The 21,415-nt window shown below is 45.0% G+C and overlaps 6 protein-coding genes across 6 annotated transcripts; 5 read left to right on the top strand and 1 right to left on the bottom strand.

The window, feature by feature from the left end:
- Positions 1-1,854: 1,854 nt before the first annotated feature.
- Positions 1,855-2,382, top strand: N7537_012022 (uncharacterized protein; the record flags this gene model as incomplete). The annotated part of the gene is made up of 2 exons (XM_056903076.1): positions 1,855-2,118; positions 2,263-2,382. The coding sequence occupies 2 exons, from the start codon at positions 1,855-1,857 to the stop codon at positions 2,380-2,382; spliced, it is 384 nt and encodes a 127-aa protein (XP_056748363.1).
- Positions 2,383-2,587: 205 nt separating this feature from the next.
- On the top strand, positions 2,588-3,499 carry N7537_012021 (uncharacterized protein; the record flags this gene model as incomplete). Its single annotated transcript, XM_056903075.1, has 1 exon — positions 2,588-3,499. One exon carries the CDS (start codon positions 2,588-2,590, stop codon positions 3,497-3,499), a length of 912 nt encoding a protein of 303 aa, XP_056748362.1.
- Positions 3,500-5,267: 1,768 nt separating this feature from the next.
- On the top strand, positions 5,268-6,996 carry N7537_012020 (FAD-binding oxidoreductase; the record flags this gene model as incomplete). The annotated part of the gene is made up of 5 exons (XM_056903074.1): positions 5,268-5,546; positions 5,603-5,819; positions 5,866-6,263; positions 6,314-6,690; positions 6,744-6,996. The coding sequence occupies 5 exons, from the start codon at positions 5,268-5,270 to the stop codon at positions 6,994-6,996; spliced, it is 1,524 nt and encodes a 507-aa protein (XP_056748361.1).
- A 340-nt stretch (positions 6,997-7,336) lies between these two features.
- On the bottom strand, positions 7,337-8,449 carry N7537_012019 (uncharacterized protein; the record flags this gene model as incomplete). The annotated part of the gene is made up of 3 exons (XM_056903073.1): positions 7,337-7,669; positions 7,742-7,810; positions 7,881-8,449. The coding sequence occupies 3 exons, from the start codon at positions 8,447-8,449 to the stop codon at positions 7,534-7,536; spliced, it is 774 nt and encodes a 257-aa protein (XP_056748360.1). The 3' UTR covers positions 7,337-7,533.
- Positions 8,450-10,241: 1,792 nt separating this feature from the next.
- Positions 10,242-13,524, top strand: N7537_012018 (ankyrin repeat domain-containing protein; the record flags this gene model as incomplete). The annotated part of the gene is made up of 2 exons (XM_056903072.1): positions 10,242-11,562; positions 12,533-13,524. The coding sequence occupies 2 exons, from the start codon at positions 10,242-10,244 to the stop codon at positions 13,522-13,524; spliced, it is 2,313 nt and encodes a 770-aa protein (XP_056748359.1).
- A 1,013-nt stretch (positions 13,525-14,537) lies between these two features.
- On the top strand, positions 14,538-16,629 carry N7537_012017 (sterol desaturase family protein; the record flags this gene model as incomplete). Its single annotated transcript, XM_056903071.1, has 5 exons — positions 14,538-14,631; positions 15,485-15,494; positions 15,583-15,823; positions 15,904-15,989; positions 16,071-16,629. The coding sequence occupies 5 exons, from the start codon at positions 14,538-14,540 to the stop codon at positions 16,627-16,629; spliced, it is 990 nt and encodes a 329-aa protein (XP_056748358.1).
- Between the last annotated feature and the right edge of the window lie 4,786 nt (positions 16,630-21,415).

Genomic DNA, 21,415 nt, shown 5'->3' with positions numbered 1-21,415 from the left:
GAGTATCTCACATGCCTTGAGAACTTGATCGATTTTCTAATTCAGTGGGCTGGCAAGGCTTTTTGCGCGTTGTTTCAATGAACCTTTAATCGATGATGCTATCCCGACCCTGGCGGTAATAGGCCCCTGGCTTCGATGGGAAGAATCCAATTCAAATAACACACATGGATACGCGTGAGATTCATACAGGGGCGATACCATTGGGGTCCGGTGAGATTCAGCAAGAGTCATGCGGGGGGCCATAGCCTTTGATTCGAGAGATTTTTACGGTGGCGTCCCATGGGGCTTGCTTTGATTACCGCATTCAACACAATATTAATACCACGTTTCGATTAACATTGTTGAAGCAATTTTATGAAGCTTTTGGTGAGTTGAAACTGTGGTCTTTAGCTGATTGAAAAAGATAGGTGGAGTTTGAGTATAGAATGGAAGTTTTGATAACTAAGATGCACCTGGGCACCGGCAGAAAGTTACCTAATCAGGGGGTCACCCTTGGAATGGATGGAACGCGATTGCCATCAATGGCCCTAGATCAGTGGGTGATATGAGCTATGTACAATTAGTATTAAATTCCAGGCGCTACCTAGGTAGCTGACCCACCATCTCCCATGTCTCTCTCTCGCATTTTATTTAACCAGGTATGTCGCCCCCGTGGAACTGATCAGATGGACCTCGTCCTGATAACCAACAGGGTCATTATCTCTGATCATGTCACAGTTGACATCCCCCACATGTGCTCCTGTGGATTCAATCCTGGCATGTGTGCACTGCGCTAGGTCAAAAGCCAAGTGCGACAGAAAGGTACAAGGGTCAACTTTTCGGGATATCAATGAGTCCATGCTAAGATGCGGGGAATTAGGTACCATGCTCGCGATGCAGGGTGAAGAAGCTTTCCTGCCAAACTCGAGTCCCACAGCGAGGCCAAGGTCGACCGTCCGCGAATACTAAATCTAAACCGCTGCCACCCACCAACACCAACGAGAACTCCTATACAGTCGAGTCCGAGCCAGTCACGTCTACCACCGATGCAGGTCCTAAGACAACCCCACAATACCAGCCTACGGGAAATGGGCTATATATGGACTGGTCTCATTCAGCCATCCATAAGTGGGCTAGGAATCGCCCCGGGAGCACGTCGGAAGCGGAGCAAGCGGACTTTTTGGCGCGATTCTTAGCAGCTGCACCTGGCGTAGACGAAAGCTATCCCCCCATCTCTCTCTCTCTTCGCATCCTATGCCGGGGATATTCGGGACAGCTGACGATTTCGATTTCATCGTTCCAACGAGAGTGCCGTCACCAGCAGCCCATTTACCTGACCTTAGCGGGACACCTTCATGGAATCTCGCGTTTTCTATCTCCCCGGGCATGTTGGCAAGGTCGACAAATGAGGATGGAGATGATCTCATGGATGACTGCCTTCCGGCATCATCTTTATTCCCCTCTCAGGAGGGTAGTCTACCCGATGATGACCAGTTGCATATGTTGGAAGGCTGGCCACTTTTTCAATGCAACCCAATTACGCCGTCATCTGCGTGCGCACCCACAGCCGCAAACCACGTCAAAAATCTAGATTCCCTGCTCAGGGGTGGCAATATATCGATACAGCTGTGCCACGCAGTTGATTCACACATCGCTGTTGAATCTCTTCTAGTCAGCACGAGAGAAAATCTGATCGCTGTTTTGCAGTGGCTTTGCACTGAAGCTCAAGAACTATATGGACTGCGAGGTCAAAACAACGGAATTTCTGGATGTTCCGTACCATCTATTATGATGTTGCCTTCTCCGACCGCGTTAGACAGCCTTTTGAAGGCCTACCTCGCCAGCTACGAACCATATTATCCCTTTATACCTACAATGTCACTGAATGAGCGCATGGAAGGTAGATGTATTAACTTGCCAAGCATGCGAATATTTCTCATGCTCGCCGGCGGCGGCATGACGGCTGGAGCTGGCGAGGCATGCGTGGAAATGGCGCATGGGCTGCTCGAGATATGCCGCATCTCATTAAGAAACCTCACCGAACGAAATCTCATTTTGGCTTTAGATCACGAGTTCTCGCAATGCGCTCTTCTGAATCTTCTTGTTTCCGCGTGGAGTGGCGACAAGTGGCAGATGGATGTAAGCTTTTTGGCGGGATCAGCCCCTGTGAGAGAATCTGCCATCCATTAACTGGTTTATAGACTGCATACTATCAGAGATCAATGTTCTTAGAGGCAAGGCGATTCCAGTCCGTTTGAAGTTACCCTTCTAATTACTCTTCAGATACATCTGAAAGCAAAGCAACATGACGATAGACAAGCCCAGGTGGCCCGCATAGAATCCTTTGAGGATGTCGCCCAGTCCTGGGAGACGTGGAAAGAACAAGAGATGGCAAACAGGTAAATTATCTTTGTCGGCGCTAAATAATAAAGCGATAAATTAACGAGGAGTTAGAACCACGCATGCCTGGCTAATCCTGGATCACGAGATATGTCTCTTCCAAGATGCCCCATCTATCTCATTTTTCCCCTCCGCTAGCCTCAACATACCTATTCCAAGCAGGGATGCCGCATGGCGGGCCCAATCCGCCAAGCATTGGATTGAACAAATGCCATTGCCTTCGGGTCAAGTCACCATCCCCCCTTCTCTCGGTGAATGGATAGTCTGGTTCTCAGAAACGAACTATTTTAGCGCCACGGTACACATTTCCCCTATCACGCTGCGACTCTTGCTCTGTCATCTTCAGACTCAAGTATTTCAACTGCGATCTACCATGGGCACTGTTGCTGGCAGAGGCAGTACTCCCAAAGGACCCCAGCACATGTCGATTGTTCTCCTTTCGGTGCAAGTGCAAACCATTCAAGAACTTCTCCACAAGTGGTACGAGCTGGCCAAGATCCAGCCAAATGAGACGGCCACGCTAGCAACTGCTTCCAACATGATGCTCTATCATCTGATCATGCTCAATATGATTATGAGCTTCCCGGAGATAGAACGTGTAGCACGCAGCGGTCGCAATAGCGAAGGGGCTAGCAGAAAGCCTTCGCACACGAAACACGCCTATCACTTGGAGAATCCACGACAGATATATTTTCATTGTGGCCAAGTGTTGCGCCATATCCGTTCCGTACCAGAGCCTGCTCGTCCATCCTGGTGGGCTGGTGCCGTGTATCGAGTAGCGCTGATCACCTGGGCAAATGGCATGGTCTGTGCCAACGGGGACGATGCCCAAAATCGGAGAAACATTAGCACACAAACTACGGTGGCCCTGGATATGCTTACCCCGGATCACGCATCTATCGTGAGCTATCTGAATAATGAAGCCGTGATCCCTGTATATGCCAACTTGAATGGCGCGAAAGTGCCCCTCGACAACTCCGTCGGCATTCTACAACATTTTGCTCGTTTCCTTCACACGGACATCAAGACCAAGTTCACGTTCGGGGTTCAACGAAAGTTATTGACAATGGCGCGCCGGTGGGAGAGTGGGGCTACACAAAATTCATCATTCGCGGTTTGAATTGCCTTTTCCTTTCACATGGCGCGTATTGAACGACATATCTTAAATGCAGCTGCCAGGCTGTATTTATTCTATACATACGTCCACTAACACAGATGGATTTATCCTTGAGCATTTCCAGGAGAACGTTGGAAACGAGTTATGAAATGCCACTCATCTATAAGTGGAGGATATCAATGAATGATAACTATTTATACTATCTATACCATCCAATTCGCAGGACTAGTAGACAGACAAATTGCAGCACCTGTTGGTGTATGGGATCATGTGACCCCACTCCATATATGTTCGTGCTATGTCCGTTTGTATAGTCAAGGCATAACTTCCTTACTCCCTTTCCTTCATTTCATAACACGTAATCCAGACCGTCTGGTCCTTTCCAGTCTTACACGAGGTGGTCCTGTATCCCAGTAAACAGGCGAACCACTGTCAACACCGATTATGGTCGGACACAGTGGTGGCGTTTTCCAGAGGAAAGTAAGATGGCGTCGTGCTGGCAGCGTTAGCTCTGATCCTTCGGGGATACCGTATCTTGACTTTGAAAGATTCAATCTCGTGTTTTCAGTCGACTGTTAAACCTAAAGAGACTCGGATGGAAGCGCGGCGCTTTCTGTTAAATTAACTTACAAATAAAATGCTTTTTTGTTATTGGCCGAATAAATGGGGCCGAGCAGGGATCGGACTCGCGGAACGGACGGGTAAGCATGCTTAATTCCTTCGGTCGGTCTAATCTTCAACCGAGTCCGGAGGTCCATTATGTCTTTTCTTTTTCTACATTTGCAGAGTAAATCGGACATTGAGACCTGGTAATCAAGCCGAATCGGTTTATTTTCTATCCGACTCCGTACAGGGATCGGGTAGGAAATTCAGGTCCTGACATTCCTTATCCACTAGAGATTTGTCGGATGTTTTAGTTGTCGTGCGGTAAATCAATACATAGTGGATCGTGAATACCTGGTGGATACAAGCACGGTCTACACCCGTAGCCCCACACCCCTGTGATTATATAATATTCTGCCAGCCAAAAAAAAAAGCACATATTATAATTATCTTTGATAATAATAGCATATATTAAAAGCATTGGTTTTAAAGGTCTCGGAATGAAGTATACACCATTTTGTTCATGAAAAATCAGCTTTACATGCTATCTTATGGTAATCCTATTCATGGATACTACGCGTTTTAGGTGGGCGGTAGATCTATAGTGGCGGTGAACTAGGTGGGCTTATAGGTGTAAAACATATGTTCACTGACTATACTATTCAACTAGCAGTAGTAACGCTAGGGCTAGTAAATACTAGTAATACAAATTTATTTCCACTTAAGAGCTCATTCCAACACTAGGCAGCTCTATGATAAGCAGAATAAGCAAATTTGAGGCTAATTCCAAGGTACACATGCTCACATGCTATTGACCAGGGGCCCGCGTGGCATTATGTCAGGGCGTAATGGGGCTGAAGTCAACAACCAATTGTAAGCCAGTTAGACTAGTTTGGCGTTCTCGCTAATTCCTTATACGGAACAATTTTCGAGATTTTGAGTCAGATCGGTGCCTTGGATACGGTCCGATTGACCCAGGAGATGATGGATCGATACCAGGAGCTCCGCTTCGGACGAGGCTTCGGTGTAGTTTTCACAGTAAGTTGAACTGTATGCTGCTTAGATACGTGTTTGGCAGGGCAGGAAATGGGTATATGTTTGGCCTCTTCCTCTCGTTATTTTTTATGACAAGCTCAACTTGAGAAACTAAACATCCTTCATCGCCACGATGCGCGGTTTCTTTTTGTCCTTAGAATTAGCAACTGTGCTGACAATTGCAATGGCTCTTGATTCTTCTTTTGTTATTGAGCAGCGATCGAGTGCTTCGTCCCGTCTGACACCTGCAACTATCAGCACTGAGTTGGGTCCAAAGTTGTCTGCCAATTCTTCAATCTTTGCTCAAAACGATCCGCGATGGTTCAATGCAACGGAGCGCTGGCAGGCATATTATCAGCCTGATTTCCTTGCCGTGGTTGAGCCTTCGAAGGAGTCAGACATTCCCATCATCGTATGTTGCTACTTATTTTGCTGAAAGATTGACTTGGTTAAACGATTTCGCTGCAGGTCAAATTTGCCAACTCACACGGAATCCCTTTTCTCGCTGTCAACAGAGGCCATGGCTCTACCAAGACTCTGGGTAGATTGAAAAATGGTATTGAGATCTCGATGGCCCAACTCACTGACATTAAGATCGCCGACGATGAAGCCTCTGCTTTCTTTGGTGGAGGTGTATGGGACGGGCAAGTCATCGATTCCCTGTGGGAGGAAGGCTTCGTTACCGGTATTTTTGAGCACCTCCGTTATTAATGCTGGTCTAATGATTATAGGAACGGGAAGTTGCGCTTGTGTGGGCGTTATGGGCCCTGGACTTGGCGGAGGCCATGGTCGTTACCAAGGATTCTACGGGTTGATCATTGACGGATTGATTTCCATGAATGTTGTTCTGGCTGATGGGTCCGCCATAACTGTTTCTAACACCTCATACCCTGATCTCTGGTGGGCGATGCGTGGGGCCGGCCACAACTTTGGCATCGTGACTAGTTTCCATGCTGAGATCCACAAACGCACTGTTGATGAATGGTACATTAGCGAATTTGTCTTCACCCAGGATCAGCTTGAGTCGGCTTTCGAGGTTCTCAACTCCCAGCAACAAAATGGCGGCCAGCCGAAGGAGTTGATGAACTATGGTGTCTTCACTTGGAGTTCTGAATTCAGTACGACAGAGGTGAGCGTTGAGTTATCCCATTCATGTTCGATACTAATGAACCTCTACAGCCTATTATGGAGGTTTTTATCCATTATATCGGCACAGCTGAAGAGGCAGCACCATATCTGAAGCCATTCCAAGACTTGAACCCTCTATACTCAAGCGGCGAATACTACGCCTATCCAGATGTGCTCGATGCAACCGGCACTGGCATGAACAGCCCAATGTGTCAAGACGGACACACCAATATGCAGTTCCCCTTTGGCTTGCTTGAGCACAACATTAGTGCCACTCGTCAGATTTACGACTACTACAGAGAAATCACCACTTCACAGCCATTGTACAACCAGTCCATCGTCGTCTTCGAGGCTTATTCGCTTGATGGCGTGAAGGCTGTCGACTCAGCTTCTACTGCCTTCCCTCATCGTGAAGACAATATCCTATGGTACGCATCTTCCCTTAACTCCAAACTCTGATTCGTTCAGCTCACCCTTATAGTGATGTTCTTGTTACCTACGACCCCGATAGTTCCCTTGATGCAGAAGCAATCGCCATCGGAAAGCATATCACGCAGCTCTGGGCCGATGGTCAGCCTCACCGGAAACAGCACATTTATGTCAACTATGCCTTCGGTGATGAACCTCTGGAACAGATGTATGGAGATGAGCCGTGGCGGTTGAAGAAGTTGCGTGCTACCAAGGCTAAGTACGATCCACACAATGCCTTCCGGTTCTATAACCCTATTATCTGAGAGAAGCGCGAAGTTTGTCTGCGAGGCGTTTCTGGAGCGCTATGGGCGCAAATCTTAGCATAGGCACCACTTAGATGAGGATAGTTAGGTTTATATACGGATAATAAACACAGACCTGTACTGAGTGCAGCTAACCCCGTCAACAATCAGACCACACCATGGGTTATCGATACGCGCTAACAAACTTCCCTGCCTGTTTCATATATGTATTCGGTCTGGATGGCCAACAGTCCGGTGTCTTGCAGCTTGCGAGTTGCAGGACGACGATATTACGTTGTCAAAGAGTGTCAAAGAGTAGCTTCGCAAATGTCATCTGATCCTTTATTCTGAATGATTCTAAGGTGTTGTAAGTCTCCCACAGTATCAAGGGCTATCAGTAGCGGAAAGGCACTACAATCGTCTTATTGAAAGCACTAGTTCAGCGACAGATACATGCATACTAGGGTAGCTGGGCATCATGAACAACTCAATAATACAATCCCATATGCGAAAGGCCATTCGACTGTCAAAGGAGCGATGTACGGAGATCCACATTGGTTACCAGGTCCAGTCCGAGCTATCAGTATGCCAATCTGGCCTGTCAGATGGCTTTGCCAATCCCCATAACACGTAGGTCTCGTCTGAGAACGGCTCAGTGTCCATTGGATAGGCCCCTCGCAATCCGGAAATGTGCCTAAAAGTGATTAGCTCATCGCCATCGACATTCATAGATTGGTCAGGTGAATGGAATGTCGGAACTACCTACATAACCTTGGTGACATCATCGTAAATAATCTTGCTCGGAGGGGTAAGTCCAGGTTGCCAAGAACACCTACTGAGTTATCTTCGTTGTATTAGTATAGATAGTTCTCGAAGTTTTGGACGTGTAGGGGTTAAGATCTTACTCATAGGCAGTACGAAAGGCGGAACGCAGTCGCTGGCGGTATTCAAAGTCGCGTTTCCAGAAGGTATAGTAGTCCACGGGCTCACCTTCACCAGGCACCCGTTCCCACGCAACGTAGTTGATGTAACCACCCGGCACAAATTCTTCGACACCTTGCAACTCTTCCCCATAGCCAAGCAATTTCGGTACTGCCATGCAGTTTTCGCGATCAAGAGATGCAAGCGCTTTGAGCTCCGTGTGGGTGCACTGGCTGACAGCCTGCTGGGCTCGGACTTCTGGAGCGCTAGAAAAGGTACCATCAAGAGGGATCTGCATATAGATCCGCATGAAGCCCTGCTGAGTAGGGTCTAGAAGGCTGTGACAAGAGAACTTAATGACGACAAACGGAGGCCCCAGTTGTCGCTCATATTCCTCCTGGGTCATCGTTTGGTAATCCTCGGATATTTTCTCGTCAAGAACGAACGTACGAAGGGGCGAGAGGGAAGGCTGGTCGAGTTTGATCTCAGTGCCGCCCAGGTGATCGAAGTTTATCGAGGGGATCGTTACGACGAAGTCCCTAGAGCGAGACATTGCGACAAGGGAAAGGAGACGAAAGGTTGAGTAGCTTCAAGATTCAGAAGAAATGAAACCGCTCTGGTGAAGTTGATAAACAAGCGGGTTGTAAAATTCAAGTGTTGAGCAGAGAGAAAAGAAGGGCGTGGAGGTGATAAAGAAGTGTTACGGATTATTGCCTAATGTCTTAGGTGTTAACCGTGGAACAATAACATCCATGGATAACCTTCAAAATTTCTCCAGCTCCAACCTATCAAGCCCACAAACGTTTTGGATGCAACACCCAACTTTTATCAACCAACCGGACCGGAGTCAACTTGATCAACATGCCTTCACAACACTCCGGCGCTGATCTACTCCTACGGGGTCCATCGCGGTTAGTGAGGTCTCCATTCGTCCACGGGTACCTAGGTAGGCAGCCCTGGAGGGCACCGGTTGTTGTTTTGTGCCAAGGTGACACCTTGAATATCTGCGAGGTATGCCTATCTCCGGCACAATGGTGACAATAAGTCACAATCCTGAGGTTATTCGCACTACCTGAATAGGAAAGTCCAGGGCTTCGCGGGAGGTGAAGTTGTATAGTAGCCTACTTACTAGTGAAATAATTTAGCTTCCTACTTAGTTAATCTTAAAAATAGTCTTTTATTATAATAAATACTAAGTTACTAACTCTGAAGTCCTCTTCTTGTCGATACTTATTTATTTAATAAATCTATAATTACTATAACTTTATAATTTATTCTTTAATCTAGATCTAGATCTTTTAGAGCTTGGAGAGTATTTATATTATATCTTATTTATTAGATATTATAGTCTCTTAATTTTTCTTATTAAGTATTATCATAGATTTGTAGTCCCTTTTTATAAAGAAAGATAACTTCTTTATTATATTTTATAGAAGAATCAAAGCTATAAAATTAACTATTAGTAGAATTTCTAACTAGTTATCCTAATTTTATTCGATATATAACGTATTTCACTAGTAAGTAGGCTACTACTAGCGAGTAGGCTACCTATAATACTATAGTAAATACTATATTTTATAGCACACTTAAATTTCTTTTTCTATACCGTACATATTTCGAGGCAAGCATCTGACACAGACACTCAGCCTCCAGAGTGTCAAAGCCTATCGGTAGGTAATTGTTGGTATCACCAGATAGGTACTGTGTGCACAGTTAAGTGGACAGTGTTTATGATTCCAAAGCAAAAAGTCAATTGATTCAAGTAGATAGATGTGTGTTCCTTCCAGGTCTAGTTCCAATAACCCTGAATCCTCATCTTGGGGGCTCGCAAGATGGCAGGCCAACAGAATCAAAGAGGCCCATTCAGATATGATCGCTGATACTAGTGGCAGCGGGATGTACGCGTGGGTCGAACCCAAGGTTTCTGACTGGAACTGAATAGCCATGTTTGTTGAGGGACTGATTCGTAACAGCGTGCCGTGTTTTGAGAAGGTCAATTCTTAAAAAGTACTAGACAACACACTCGACAAAATCGCTTTGCATTAAATAGGGAGCTGGCCATATTATGCCACGTCAGCTCAGTGCCTATGGGCCTCAGCAGCTCAGCCTCACTGCGCGAAATGAAAGCCAATAAAAATGGGCCAACTGTCAAGATACAAATTACAACTTCTGAAGTCCACGATTTATTTCTTATAAGTCTTATAAAGACCCTACGACGACCTAATGCTGTTCTCTTTTCTTGAGTTATGTTACGAATACCCTACATCCTGAGTCACGCATCTGCACCGACTTGCTTAGGACTGCTGATCATTTCCCATTTTGCGAACATACTAGCAGGCTGAAAAATGAGCGAGGACGACGAACATCCCCTTCAAGAGGAGCTCAACAATGCAGCTTCCCTCGGTGATCTCGAATGCATGAAAACCCTTTTGAGCACGACAGATGTTAATATTAATGGCGGAACTGGAACTCCCTACCGCACGGCTCTTCACGAAGCCGTTACAAATGGGCGAGACCAAGTGGTCCAACTTCTCCTGGACTGGAATGCAGAGATCGAGGTCAAAGACCACTCCGGCTCAACTCCACTCCATTGTGCGGTGAAGTACAATCGCAGCAAAAATCTTATCAGGATGCTTTTAGATCATGGGGCCAACGTTAATGCGGACAATTATCGCGGAAGTGTTCTGCGAGAAGCCTGCTGGCGGTCCTACCAGGAAGCCATTTACCTACTACTGGACTATGGGGCCGATGTCAACTCCCCTAACCAGCCCAGACAAAGTGCACTGCAAGCTGCGACAAATTATGCACATGAAGATATCGTACACATGCTACTGAAAAAGGGCGCGGAAGTTAGTTTCAGGAGTAGCGATTGCGAAAGCGCCTTGATGCTAGCCGTCAACAGGGTTGATACATCCAAAATCTGCCTACTTCTTCAGTACGGCGCGAAAATCGATGGCAGAATTTTGGATATGGCAGTGATAAGAAGGCACGAGAAGACCCTGCATACACTTTTAGAAGCATCCCCTTCTGCCTTTGATGTGGACTGTAATTATGAACTTGCGTTGGAAACGATTGCAGCTGCTTTGAAGAAGACCACGCCCCCGGCGCTCGAAAACAACAGCTTTGGCTGTACTGTGGCTCAGGTACGGTCTGTTTGGGAGGATGGGTTAGGCGCATATAAATATCCTTGGGGTGAGGATTTTCTAGTTGACCGATGGAGATCTGGGTCACCGGACGAGAGAGCTAGGATTGCTCACAAGTTCGGTATAGACCTCATCAAGCGAGCTTCAAGCCCAAAGTCTCATTTTGAGAAGCTGAATGAGAGGATATCAAGGGGACTGTTGTCTGGGTTTCAGGCTCTTCCTATGAAGGGGGAACTGGATGACAACGACATTATCAACCGAGCTTGCAAACTCTTGTCTCAGCTACCATCGACTTCACCGCCTCTATTTTCCATAAAGCTAGCACAGGATACAATCTCAAGCGAAGTTTTTGACAAATATTTCTTCGTGGATACGAGAATCAATTCAACGCCGCACTGGGATGATTTGAGGGTGACGAGTCTGACGAGCGCGCTCGTGGTTCAAGTGGCGCTGCGCGTTTCGTGGGCAGAGGCTAGACAGGCTAGAGGACAAGATAATCCCTTTCTCTGTACCCAAGGAGTAGGTTGGTCTCACGTGCTCCAGATTCTCGGAGAAATACTGAATAAATTATTCGAAATGCCATTGCTGAAAGCATCCCAATTCGACAAAGACGCATGCTTTATCGCCAAATCATTCATTTGGACGGCGTGGCAGCAAATAAGACTCCTCCTTGGCAGCCACCAATTCAAACTTCAGTTGAAAAAAGGACTAAATTTTGAATCTGGTATAGGCACAGCCCTGAAAGAAGTTTTCTTATCATCAAAGGTGATTGATTCAGTGAGCCTCGCCCAGCAAACGCCACCTTACATGTGCAAATGGGCGTATCGAGTGATATCCACGACAAACTCACCTGCAATATTGGATCTGCGCAGGCTCATCTTACGCTATACTGATCTTTGGGGGAAACAAATGCCGCGCTGCAATGATAACTATTGCTGCTCTGGAGATTCTTCGGATGAGTGCTCGAGGTTCAAAGGAGCCGTTATAGCTGACCAGAGTGCTCATGATTTGAGCCACGAGACTGTGGGGTCTTGCTATCGAATTTATTGGGATAAATCCTCCTACCAAAATATTGGCGGAAGAGCGAGTGTCCGAGTTGATAGCGATATATCAAAGGGAAAGCATGCAATCTACTGTGACGCAAGCGAGAGAACTCTGGCTATCTCACATGTATGGGCTCATGGGCAAGGAGGGCGGCCAGAGACAGGGATTAATTGCTGTCTTCATCGTCGGTACTGTGCCATTGCGCAAAGCCTGGATTGTGACTCATACTGGATTGACACAATGTGTAAGATATGTCTATGTTTCTAAGGCTCCTCATTTGCTAACGATCCATTGAACCTTAGGTATTCCCGATGATCATTTGCTTCGTGGCAAGGCAATCATGTCCATCAACTCCATCTTTCAGTGCAGCAAAGCATGTCTAGTATGCGATAGAGACGTAATGGAAATCGATATTTCAGGCCTCGGGAACCACACGTTTTCAATCGCAGCACAAATTCGGCTTCGAGAATCGATCCTATCTACCATCATCTTTTCAGACTGGAATGTTCGGGCATGGACCTTTCTCGAAGCCATGCAAAGCCGAGAAAAGATCATGTTCCTTTGCAAACACAATAGAATCTTCTCTGTGCGTGAAAATGTCGAAATTGTTATGACCGAGGGTAGCCTTGACATCGGCACTGCCTTCCTGACAACACCACATTTGCTGCCACAGTCACTGGTGGAGTTGGTGCAACCGACTGAGGAGGAAGAGGAAGAGAAAAACAGCTGGTTGGATTTCTTTGACAAACATGACTCCCGCTCAGATGATGAGCCTGAAGATAACAGCACGCTCGAAACGGCGGCTTTCTGTCTCCAACATCGACCTGCGTCACGGGAAGGAGATGCATTCATTATCTGGACAATTCTTGCCGATGCGCCAACTCTTCGCTCACCCGAAGACTTCTGGAGAAGTAAAAAGGGCACATTCCTATCAACAGGGTTTCTGATGTCTGAAGTATCTCGCCTGAAGACAAAGGGATTAAGCTGGGCCCCCTCCGATCCCATCGCATGCAAAATACCCAGCCTGCTCAACGGAGATAGCAGCCAGCACCGCGAGGCTAATATGATGCCAACAGAGAAAGGTGAGATTAGAGATGAAGGATTTTCTGCATTTTGGCAAGTCTTTTACTTGGAACCGTCGGCTCGCAAAAATTGTGAGTCTCTTTCGGAAGATGCAGCTTTTGCAGGAGACATTGGGGAGGCAGTTCGCTCCCATTTCTCGACTCGAAATAAAATAGCTTTATTACGGCCGGCTCTCCAGACCACATGGCGTGCTTCTGGAGGTAAAATTGTAGCTGATATTAAGAGATTGGCGTTACCTATTGTGGCTGTCTGTGAGTATTGCCCGGACGATAATGGGTGGAAATGGCTGGGCGTCCGGACATTAGATCCGGACGGCTACTTGCCCGATTTTCTGTATGAAAACATTTTGTTGGTTTAGTTTACTATATTTGTCAGGACTAGGCTGCCAGGAGCAATATAGCTTCCAAAATAAGAAACGTGGATTCTGATTGTGTCTCAAGCTTTCAACAACTCTTTTGGTTCCTGATTCAATGACACTTGCTATTCCTCAAACGTACTTAGTTTTCGAAAAGCCCCCAGATGACATTTCATCTATTTTCTACTTCATCTTCACATCCAGCGGAAAAAGGCATTTTCCAAAGGCGGCATTTTGTTAAGTACAAGTTGAAAATCCATATCCCGCATCACGATTTTCAAATTCTACGTTGCATAGTCTCCCATCAATTTTTGACGTCCTTCATGCCTTCAAACTCCTCAGAATCAACATTATCAGGCGAATTTGAATAGAGTTACGATATCCCTAGTTCGTTCCTCATAAAGGGCGAAGTTTGCTAGCAGCCCCACGGTAGAGTGATAGGTAACATAGCGCAGTCCACCCCGTTCTGGAAGCGAAACGACAAATTTCAGCATGACAAAGAAAAAGGTTGTATAATTGTATTTAGGGTCAGTGCTTGATTTAACGTTGACTCGGTAGTTGGGATTTACCTAACCTAATCGTTCCCGAAGGCTAATACAAATGGTAGGGAACTTTCCTAAATAAAAGGAATTCTAGGAAAGTCTGGTAGGACCCTATTATCTCACAGATAGACCTCTGCATAGCCCATGAATAGGCCCAGACCCCCGGCTCAACCTACAGCCCATTAATAGGGGCCCATCAAAGCCTATCAAAAGCCCATTTCTACGCATAAATATAGTCTTAGCATATATAAAGTAGATGATTAATGACTGTATTTTACGTAGGTACCAACCTATATATTTAGTATTATTATATTATTATAGTAAGAAGTAGGAATTAAGTGGATTTTGTAATGTGTCACCGTCCTCCTGGATGAACGGCTCCGCAAAGCGATGATATATCCCCGCGCCCCCGCTCCCTACTACAAAACCATCTTCACCATCTTCACCATCCGCAAAAATATCATCAAATACTGCATGCCCCCGCGCCCGGCCTTTCTCCGCTACACCTTCAAGAAAACAAATCCCAAACCGGCCGGATCAATTTCACGCGCTTTGATGCTGAACCCTGGTACGTCGAGCCCACATTACTGAATCGCTGGGGTCTAGCGGCCTGGGTACAGAGGCCGCAGGGTCTGCCGTTGCCTGGGAATGGTTTCCAACCCGAGGGGTATGTGACGAGGGATGTGGGACCTGAGCGATGGGTGAGCAAGGGCGATGTGGAGTTTGAAGCGTCAATGGCGAAGTTGATGGCGGAAGGAAGAGGCCGGTGCCCTTTTGCCAAGCTGTGATGATTTTCCTTTGACACACGATGCTTCGCCATGCGTCGGACTGAATGATTGAGCGAGCGAGGTTGCAAGACACTCTGATAGGTCAGGGCTACGCTTGGGCGAAACGCGAATTTGGACGGGCCCGGAAACTGCATTCTAATCTACCCCACCTTTGCGATCCACATACAGTAGAGTCTCTCTATAGCGGAGAGTCGAATAACGAAGCTATAACAGTCATTTCTAGCCACACCTGACTCTGCCGCTAAGCAGGGTCCAAGGGTGGGGCACGGACCCACACGAAGTCACCGACTAATAGCCGCAGTCAACGGTCACAACTTAGAGGCGTATACAATCGAGAAAATTACCGTAATTACAGGTTGCGGCACCGGGTGACACCTGCGGAAACTGTTTGTGGCCCTACCGGATTTGCAAATACTGTAAGAACCAGTACTGCTTTCGATAACTGGGAGCAGGCCATTCCGGAGGGGTGAGACCGGGAGCCGGAACACCAAAATCAGGCCACAGACGGGCCGGGAGCTATCCGAGCCTCACATAGTACTCTCCAGATCCTTTCTTTGTTTACTCCCCTTTCCACGAAATAGTTTTCTCCTTCTCTCAGCCTCTGCTTTTTCTCTCTTATTCAAGACCTGGTAGGAACCACAATGTCTGTATCTCCCACTTTTTTGCACCCCTGGGTGGATGAATTATACTGTTTTGTGGAATTTGTCGCATATTGACACTTTTTCTCCTAGGAATTCTACCGTGCTGCCCCCCGGCACCTATTGGGGCCAATATCAGGATATCACCAAATCCAATACCCACCTGAGCGTGGCAGAGAGATTGTGGGTCGCATGGTATGCGTGGGTGCAGAATGATGTCCTGGCCACCGGCATCATGTCCTTCGTCATCCACGAGTTGTTCTACTTCGGCCGCTCTCTTCCGTGGATCTTCATCGACAGCTTGGGTTCCTTCAACAGATACAAGATTCAAAGTGTGAGTGGCAAGCCTAACACCTGGCACTAGCTGAAATCAACCCAATTCCAGCCGCCATCGAAACTAACATTCTGCTTCAGAGCAAAGTACCTTCATTACGAGAGCAATGGGATTGCGCCAAGTTTGTGCTTCTGAGCCACTTCACCGTCGAACTTCCTCAAATATGGTATGTTCCTGCCGTCGACGGAATGGTATTCTACCCGACGTTTGCCTCTCGGGCCCGATTGAGTAATAACGGCTCTTCTAGGCTTTTCCACCCAATGGCCCAGTTCTTCGGTCTATCAACATCGATTCCTTTTCCGTCTCCCTGGACTATGACATATCAGATTGCGATATTTTTCGTGATGGAGGACACTTGGCACTATTTTTGCCACCGAGCTCTTCATTGGGGTCCACTCTACAAGGCTATTCACAAAGTTCACCATCAGTATTCTGCACCATTTGGTTTGGCCGCCGAATATGCTTCTCCTATTGAAGTGATGATTCTCGGCTTCGGGACCGTCAGCTCCCCGATCCTCTGGTGTGCTTTCACCGGTAACCTGCATATCCTCACCATGTACATCTGGATTGTGTTGCGCTTGTTTCAGGCTGTCGATGCCCACAGTGGCTACGAATTTCCTTGGAGTCTTCACCATTTCCTGCCTTTCTGGGCTGGTGCTGATCATCACGACCTCCACCATGAGAAATTCATCGGGAACTACTCAAGCAGCTTCCGCTGGTGGGACTACCTCCTTGACACCGACTACACTCCGGATGCCCTGAAGCGCCGAAGAGAGAAAAAGGTGAAGGCAAAGAAGACACAATGATCTGAACGTTAGCAGTGACGGTCTCCCTATTTTCTCTTCAATTTGGGCGTTGGCTCTGTCTGGAGCTATTTACCTGATAGATGATAGGCTTTCTTATGGTACCCAGTACGTTGTGACCCCATACCCGCAAGGGGTATGGGGTCACCATCTAATTAAATTTACCATGTAATTGAATTTCTTTCGACGTAGCAAATACTTTTTGGATTTTCTCAACAACCACTACCCCAATACTTACACAAAAAAAGCCAAAAATACTACCAGATTAATATCTGCAAGTGGATCCAAATTTAACCTGATTGGACCAAGCGTAGGCGTAGGATCAATCAATCAAAGTTCAATTAACCCGTTGCAGTTTAACTAGTTGCGTATGACTATGCAGGCGCTTCATCCAACTGAAGCAAGAACTCGAAGCCAAACGCCAAGTGGGATCACTCCCAGGGTATACAGATGCTGATCGTAAAGAGTGCGGAATCAGCCCATTCCTGTAACCCATAAACCCTTGAATCCAAACCCATATAACTCGTACATAAGAAATTAACATATAGTGATAGTTGTGGAGTGCACCCTCCACCTTCCAACCTTCACCTCTCTCTCTCTCTCTCTTTCTCCGCAACCTCCCCTGCCTCAGTTTCAATTGATGGTGATGTTGTCCTGGCCATTCAGCTGGCATGCTTGTCGACTCTGGCTGAGTCCTCGTTTCACAGCATCATTTGTCGTCATTGGCTAATACCCATCGTCTTCCACAACTAGCTCCATTGCCGCGAGGCCTGTCGGTTCGTCGTCGTCCTCCTCGATCCCAACGTGTTGAAACTGCTGCAGGAGACCTGTTCGGTGCATAAAGTTGACCACGTAGCGGATGGCCTGCGGGTTGCTGCTTGATGCAACCGTAGAGATTATTTGCTTGCCCATTCCAGGTATCTCCGGGATAATGTTTCTCAACATCAGCCCAGGAGTCTGTCAAGTACACTTCTCCAGTATCGGGATTTATATTCGCAAAGGCATAGAGCACATGTGTCAGCTTGTCAGCGGGAAGGTCACTCGGATTGAAGTGACGGCCATAGACTGCCTAATATATTTTTTTAGTCATACTCTGAGGGCAGGGGACCTGTGCAGCGAGGGAAACCAGGAGAACCATCTATCTTCATTGACCCAGTTGACGAAATATACCATAGATAGATATCCTTTTACGACACGAGGTCCGAGTACTGATTTGTCTATTCTCTTAGAGAGTAGCTCATCTGTAGCTCCCACAGACCAGGTCTACAGTAAAACAAGCCAAAGGAGAGATATCATCATGATGAAAATTCCGTTCTGTTGTGCTAAATTGGCATCTCTAAGTCTAGGGGAATGATCAAGGAAGGTTAGAATGCGACGTAGGTAGGAAATTATCGGAGATATATATAGTATATTCTACAACTACAACCACATATTATTAGTCCGAATACCGTAGCTTAGGATAAACGGAACCAGTTATCTTATTTAAGGTTGGGATTGTAAAACAGTGCACAGAAACCTCCCTGCAAATTTGAACTTCTTTGTTGTGACTTATTTTTGCAATACAGTACTAGCTCATCAATGTCGACCGACTATATCTTTTCCCAACTGCGACAACTAGGTGCGCTTTATGGCCAAACACGCACCGGGAGACATTATCTCATATTATATGTATCTAGGAATCCCAACCGTTTAAAATCTCCTACCAAAATTATTTAAGGACCCAATACTACGGGATTTGAAAGACTTCGAAGGGGCTATTCAAGTTCTTTCTCTATCTTTATGGACATATCACCCTATTGAATTTGACACGAATTCTCATTATCCCAAGAGTGGACTTCGTAACCTCATTTATTCACATCTACCATCCGTAGTGACCAGTCATTGTCTTACCCTTCCTCCAAGTCTCTGCTGTCGGTAATTACAATGACACAATCATCTGATAATCTGGAATTTGCTGCAACGGAGGTTAAGCTTGCTACTGCTTGAAAACTCGACAATCTCTCCCGCGGGATATTCATGACCTCAGAGTAAATCCAAGCTATGCGAATATTTTATAGATGGTGAAAGAGAAGCTTGTAATACTCATAAATGTATTTGAGAGATCAAAAGATTTACACTGCATAAACAAGGTAGGACCGGGCCGAAACGCCCGTGGACTCGGGATGAGTATTTTCCCCGTAATCACCCGTCATACATCATACATTCGTAAACTTGCTTTTCCTTAATGACCCCTAGTTCTATATAAGAAAGATATACGAGATCGGATACTTCACGGGACCCGATTTCTAGGTACCAATATCACGACAAACATGCTATGGAGATCTCTGATCTTCTGGCCCTACGAGACTCTGCGGTCATCGCAATTCTCGATATTTTCGGTATCGCTTATTTTTCTTTGTACACTCTACAATGTCTTCTGACAGAAAGCTGGTGTACGAACAATGTATGGTATAGATGAAATGTCGAAGACTCTAACTAACTAAAATGACATAACCCGCTATTTCAACAATCTGTGCGGACCATGATAACTAACTATAATATGCACTTTTGTATGGTATGCCTAGTACCAAATGTCATATGACGTTTCCGGTAGAATACCTGGTTTCTACCATGTATTCGGACTTGGTATTCGACACTATCTCCTACTTATTACTTTATTTATCTAGTATAACGATCGGTTACTTATTATAGTTCGTCGGGTTTCGTTTCGTTCCGGCTATCTTAATTAGCTAGAGGTTCGGTTTCGGTTTTAGATCGAGTTTTAGCTATACGATACTAAGGGACGGAAAGTAGGGTAAAGCGTAACCGAGACTAATTATAATAAATAGTCTATATAGCCGTACTACTTTATTAGAAATAAGAATAGTACTTAGTATTATATTACTAGCTAGATGGGAGCCTATCAAAGCCCATAAAAAGCCCATTTCTGTGCACAAATATAGTCTTAGAATACATAAAGTAGATGATTAATGACTGTATTTTACGTAGGTACCAACCTATATATTTAGTATTATTATATTATTATAGTAAGAAGTAGGAATTAAGTGGATTTTGTACTGATTTTAGCATTATGATACTAGATTTCATACAAAATTTTATATAAAATAATGCTAAAAAGATCCAATTCGACTATGAATTCGTACACAGAAGAATTACTAAGTATTAGTATAAAGAGATATATATTATCTATAGAGGATTGATACTACTTTCTATATAAGCCCCTAATAAAAATAAGTACCTCTTATAAAAAAAGTAAAGCTTTATAAAAATCAATTTTGATTCTTATTTTTCGGCCTCCTAGTATCTATTACTTAATATCTTATAAATAAAATCAAATCAATCAGTCCTATTAGTTAATTTATAAGTGATTCATATATAGCTTTATATACAGCTTAAATGGTAATTTCAATACCCCTAAAGAATAAAAAAAATGCATTAATTATATAGCTGCTATAAATTGGCATGTTTGTATTGATTGGTTAATAATAAGGGCCCATTATAGACCCCAATAGGCCCTATAGGCTTAGTAGATAAGCCCATAGCCTAACCCATTAGTGGGTTGGGTTGGATTGGGCTATGGGCTTTATGGGTTATGCAGAGGTCTACTAGTAGGTACTATACTTATACGACTTCTTCGATATTAGTAACTAAGTATTAATATTATCCGTTAAAATTATAATTAGTCTTCCTACTTCTAGAAGGTCTAGTGCCTTTATAATTTTCGCGAACTATTACGCGTCTCTTATAGGGCGGTCTAAAATATACTACTCTAATACTGTCGAGGATAGCGTTATAATTATCTATTTCTTAGAATACTATAAAATAGGAGCTCCTCTAAACAACTAGATAGCGCCTTCGGTAGACTTTAAATTATACTAATCATTTTATAATACGTCCGTATAGATAAAGAATAATAGCTCCGGTATCTTACTAAGTTTAATTATATAGTTAAGTCTTTCCTTTTATACATCTATAGGTTTTTTTAACCGCTTCTATATCGTTAATTATTAGAGAGGCTATTCGGTATTAAAGTCTTATGATAGTAAACCTAAGATCTAGTCGAGTCTTAATCGCTAACTAGTTTAACCTACTAACTATAGATCTATGTAAAGTTTATTCTTTCTCTCTAAGAAGTAACTCGGGGTCCTTATTCTTAGAATCCTACTTCCTATTTAGCGAGAGCGGAATTAGTTATAGAGAATATACCTATATTTCTATTAATTAGAGTACTTCGAGGCTATATACATATTATATTATAGTAATAGTTTTCTTCTTATAATTACGAATAACTCCGATACTAAAGAATCTCGATAGATAGTTTGCCTATATCTTTAATATCGAACTTAGCCTTAACCTCATACGAGGGGTCACTATCTATATAGATAGAGAGCAAATAGATACTATCTAATAAAGCCTAAGGTAGCAACGCCTAGTAGAAATCTCAATAGGTCGGTTGGTCAATTAATGCCATTCACTATGACCATTCGTAAAATGAACCTGATATGCAAGAAACCAAAACTACACGTATCCGAGTATGTTCAGTATGCATAGAGTAATCCGTTTACTGAAGACCAAATTAGAGTCTCATCAAGGTCTCTGGTGGCCTACTTGCCGCTCCCATTATTAGGCTTCCCTCGCGTAACGCACGACTATGAAGTCACCGTGACACTTCGGCAAAGTACAACACGGCATTGAACGTCCTCACCTCAAGATAGTGCCTGGTTATTTTCACCTTTGTTTGAGCCTTCCAGCAAACTCGAAACACGAGACACTATAACACATCCCCCAC

This window comes from Penicillium hordei (assembly GCF_028827395.1).
Source record: "Penicillium hordei strain IBT 12815 chromosome Unknown utg000006l_segment0_segment0, whole genome shotgun sequence".
NCBI classification, from domain to species: domain Eukaryota; kingdom Fungi; phylum Ascomycota; class Eurotiomycetes; order Eurotiales; family Aspergillaceae; genus Penicillium; species Penicillium hordei.
This window is presented reverse-complemented; position numbering and strand designations above follow the sequence as displayed.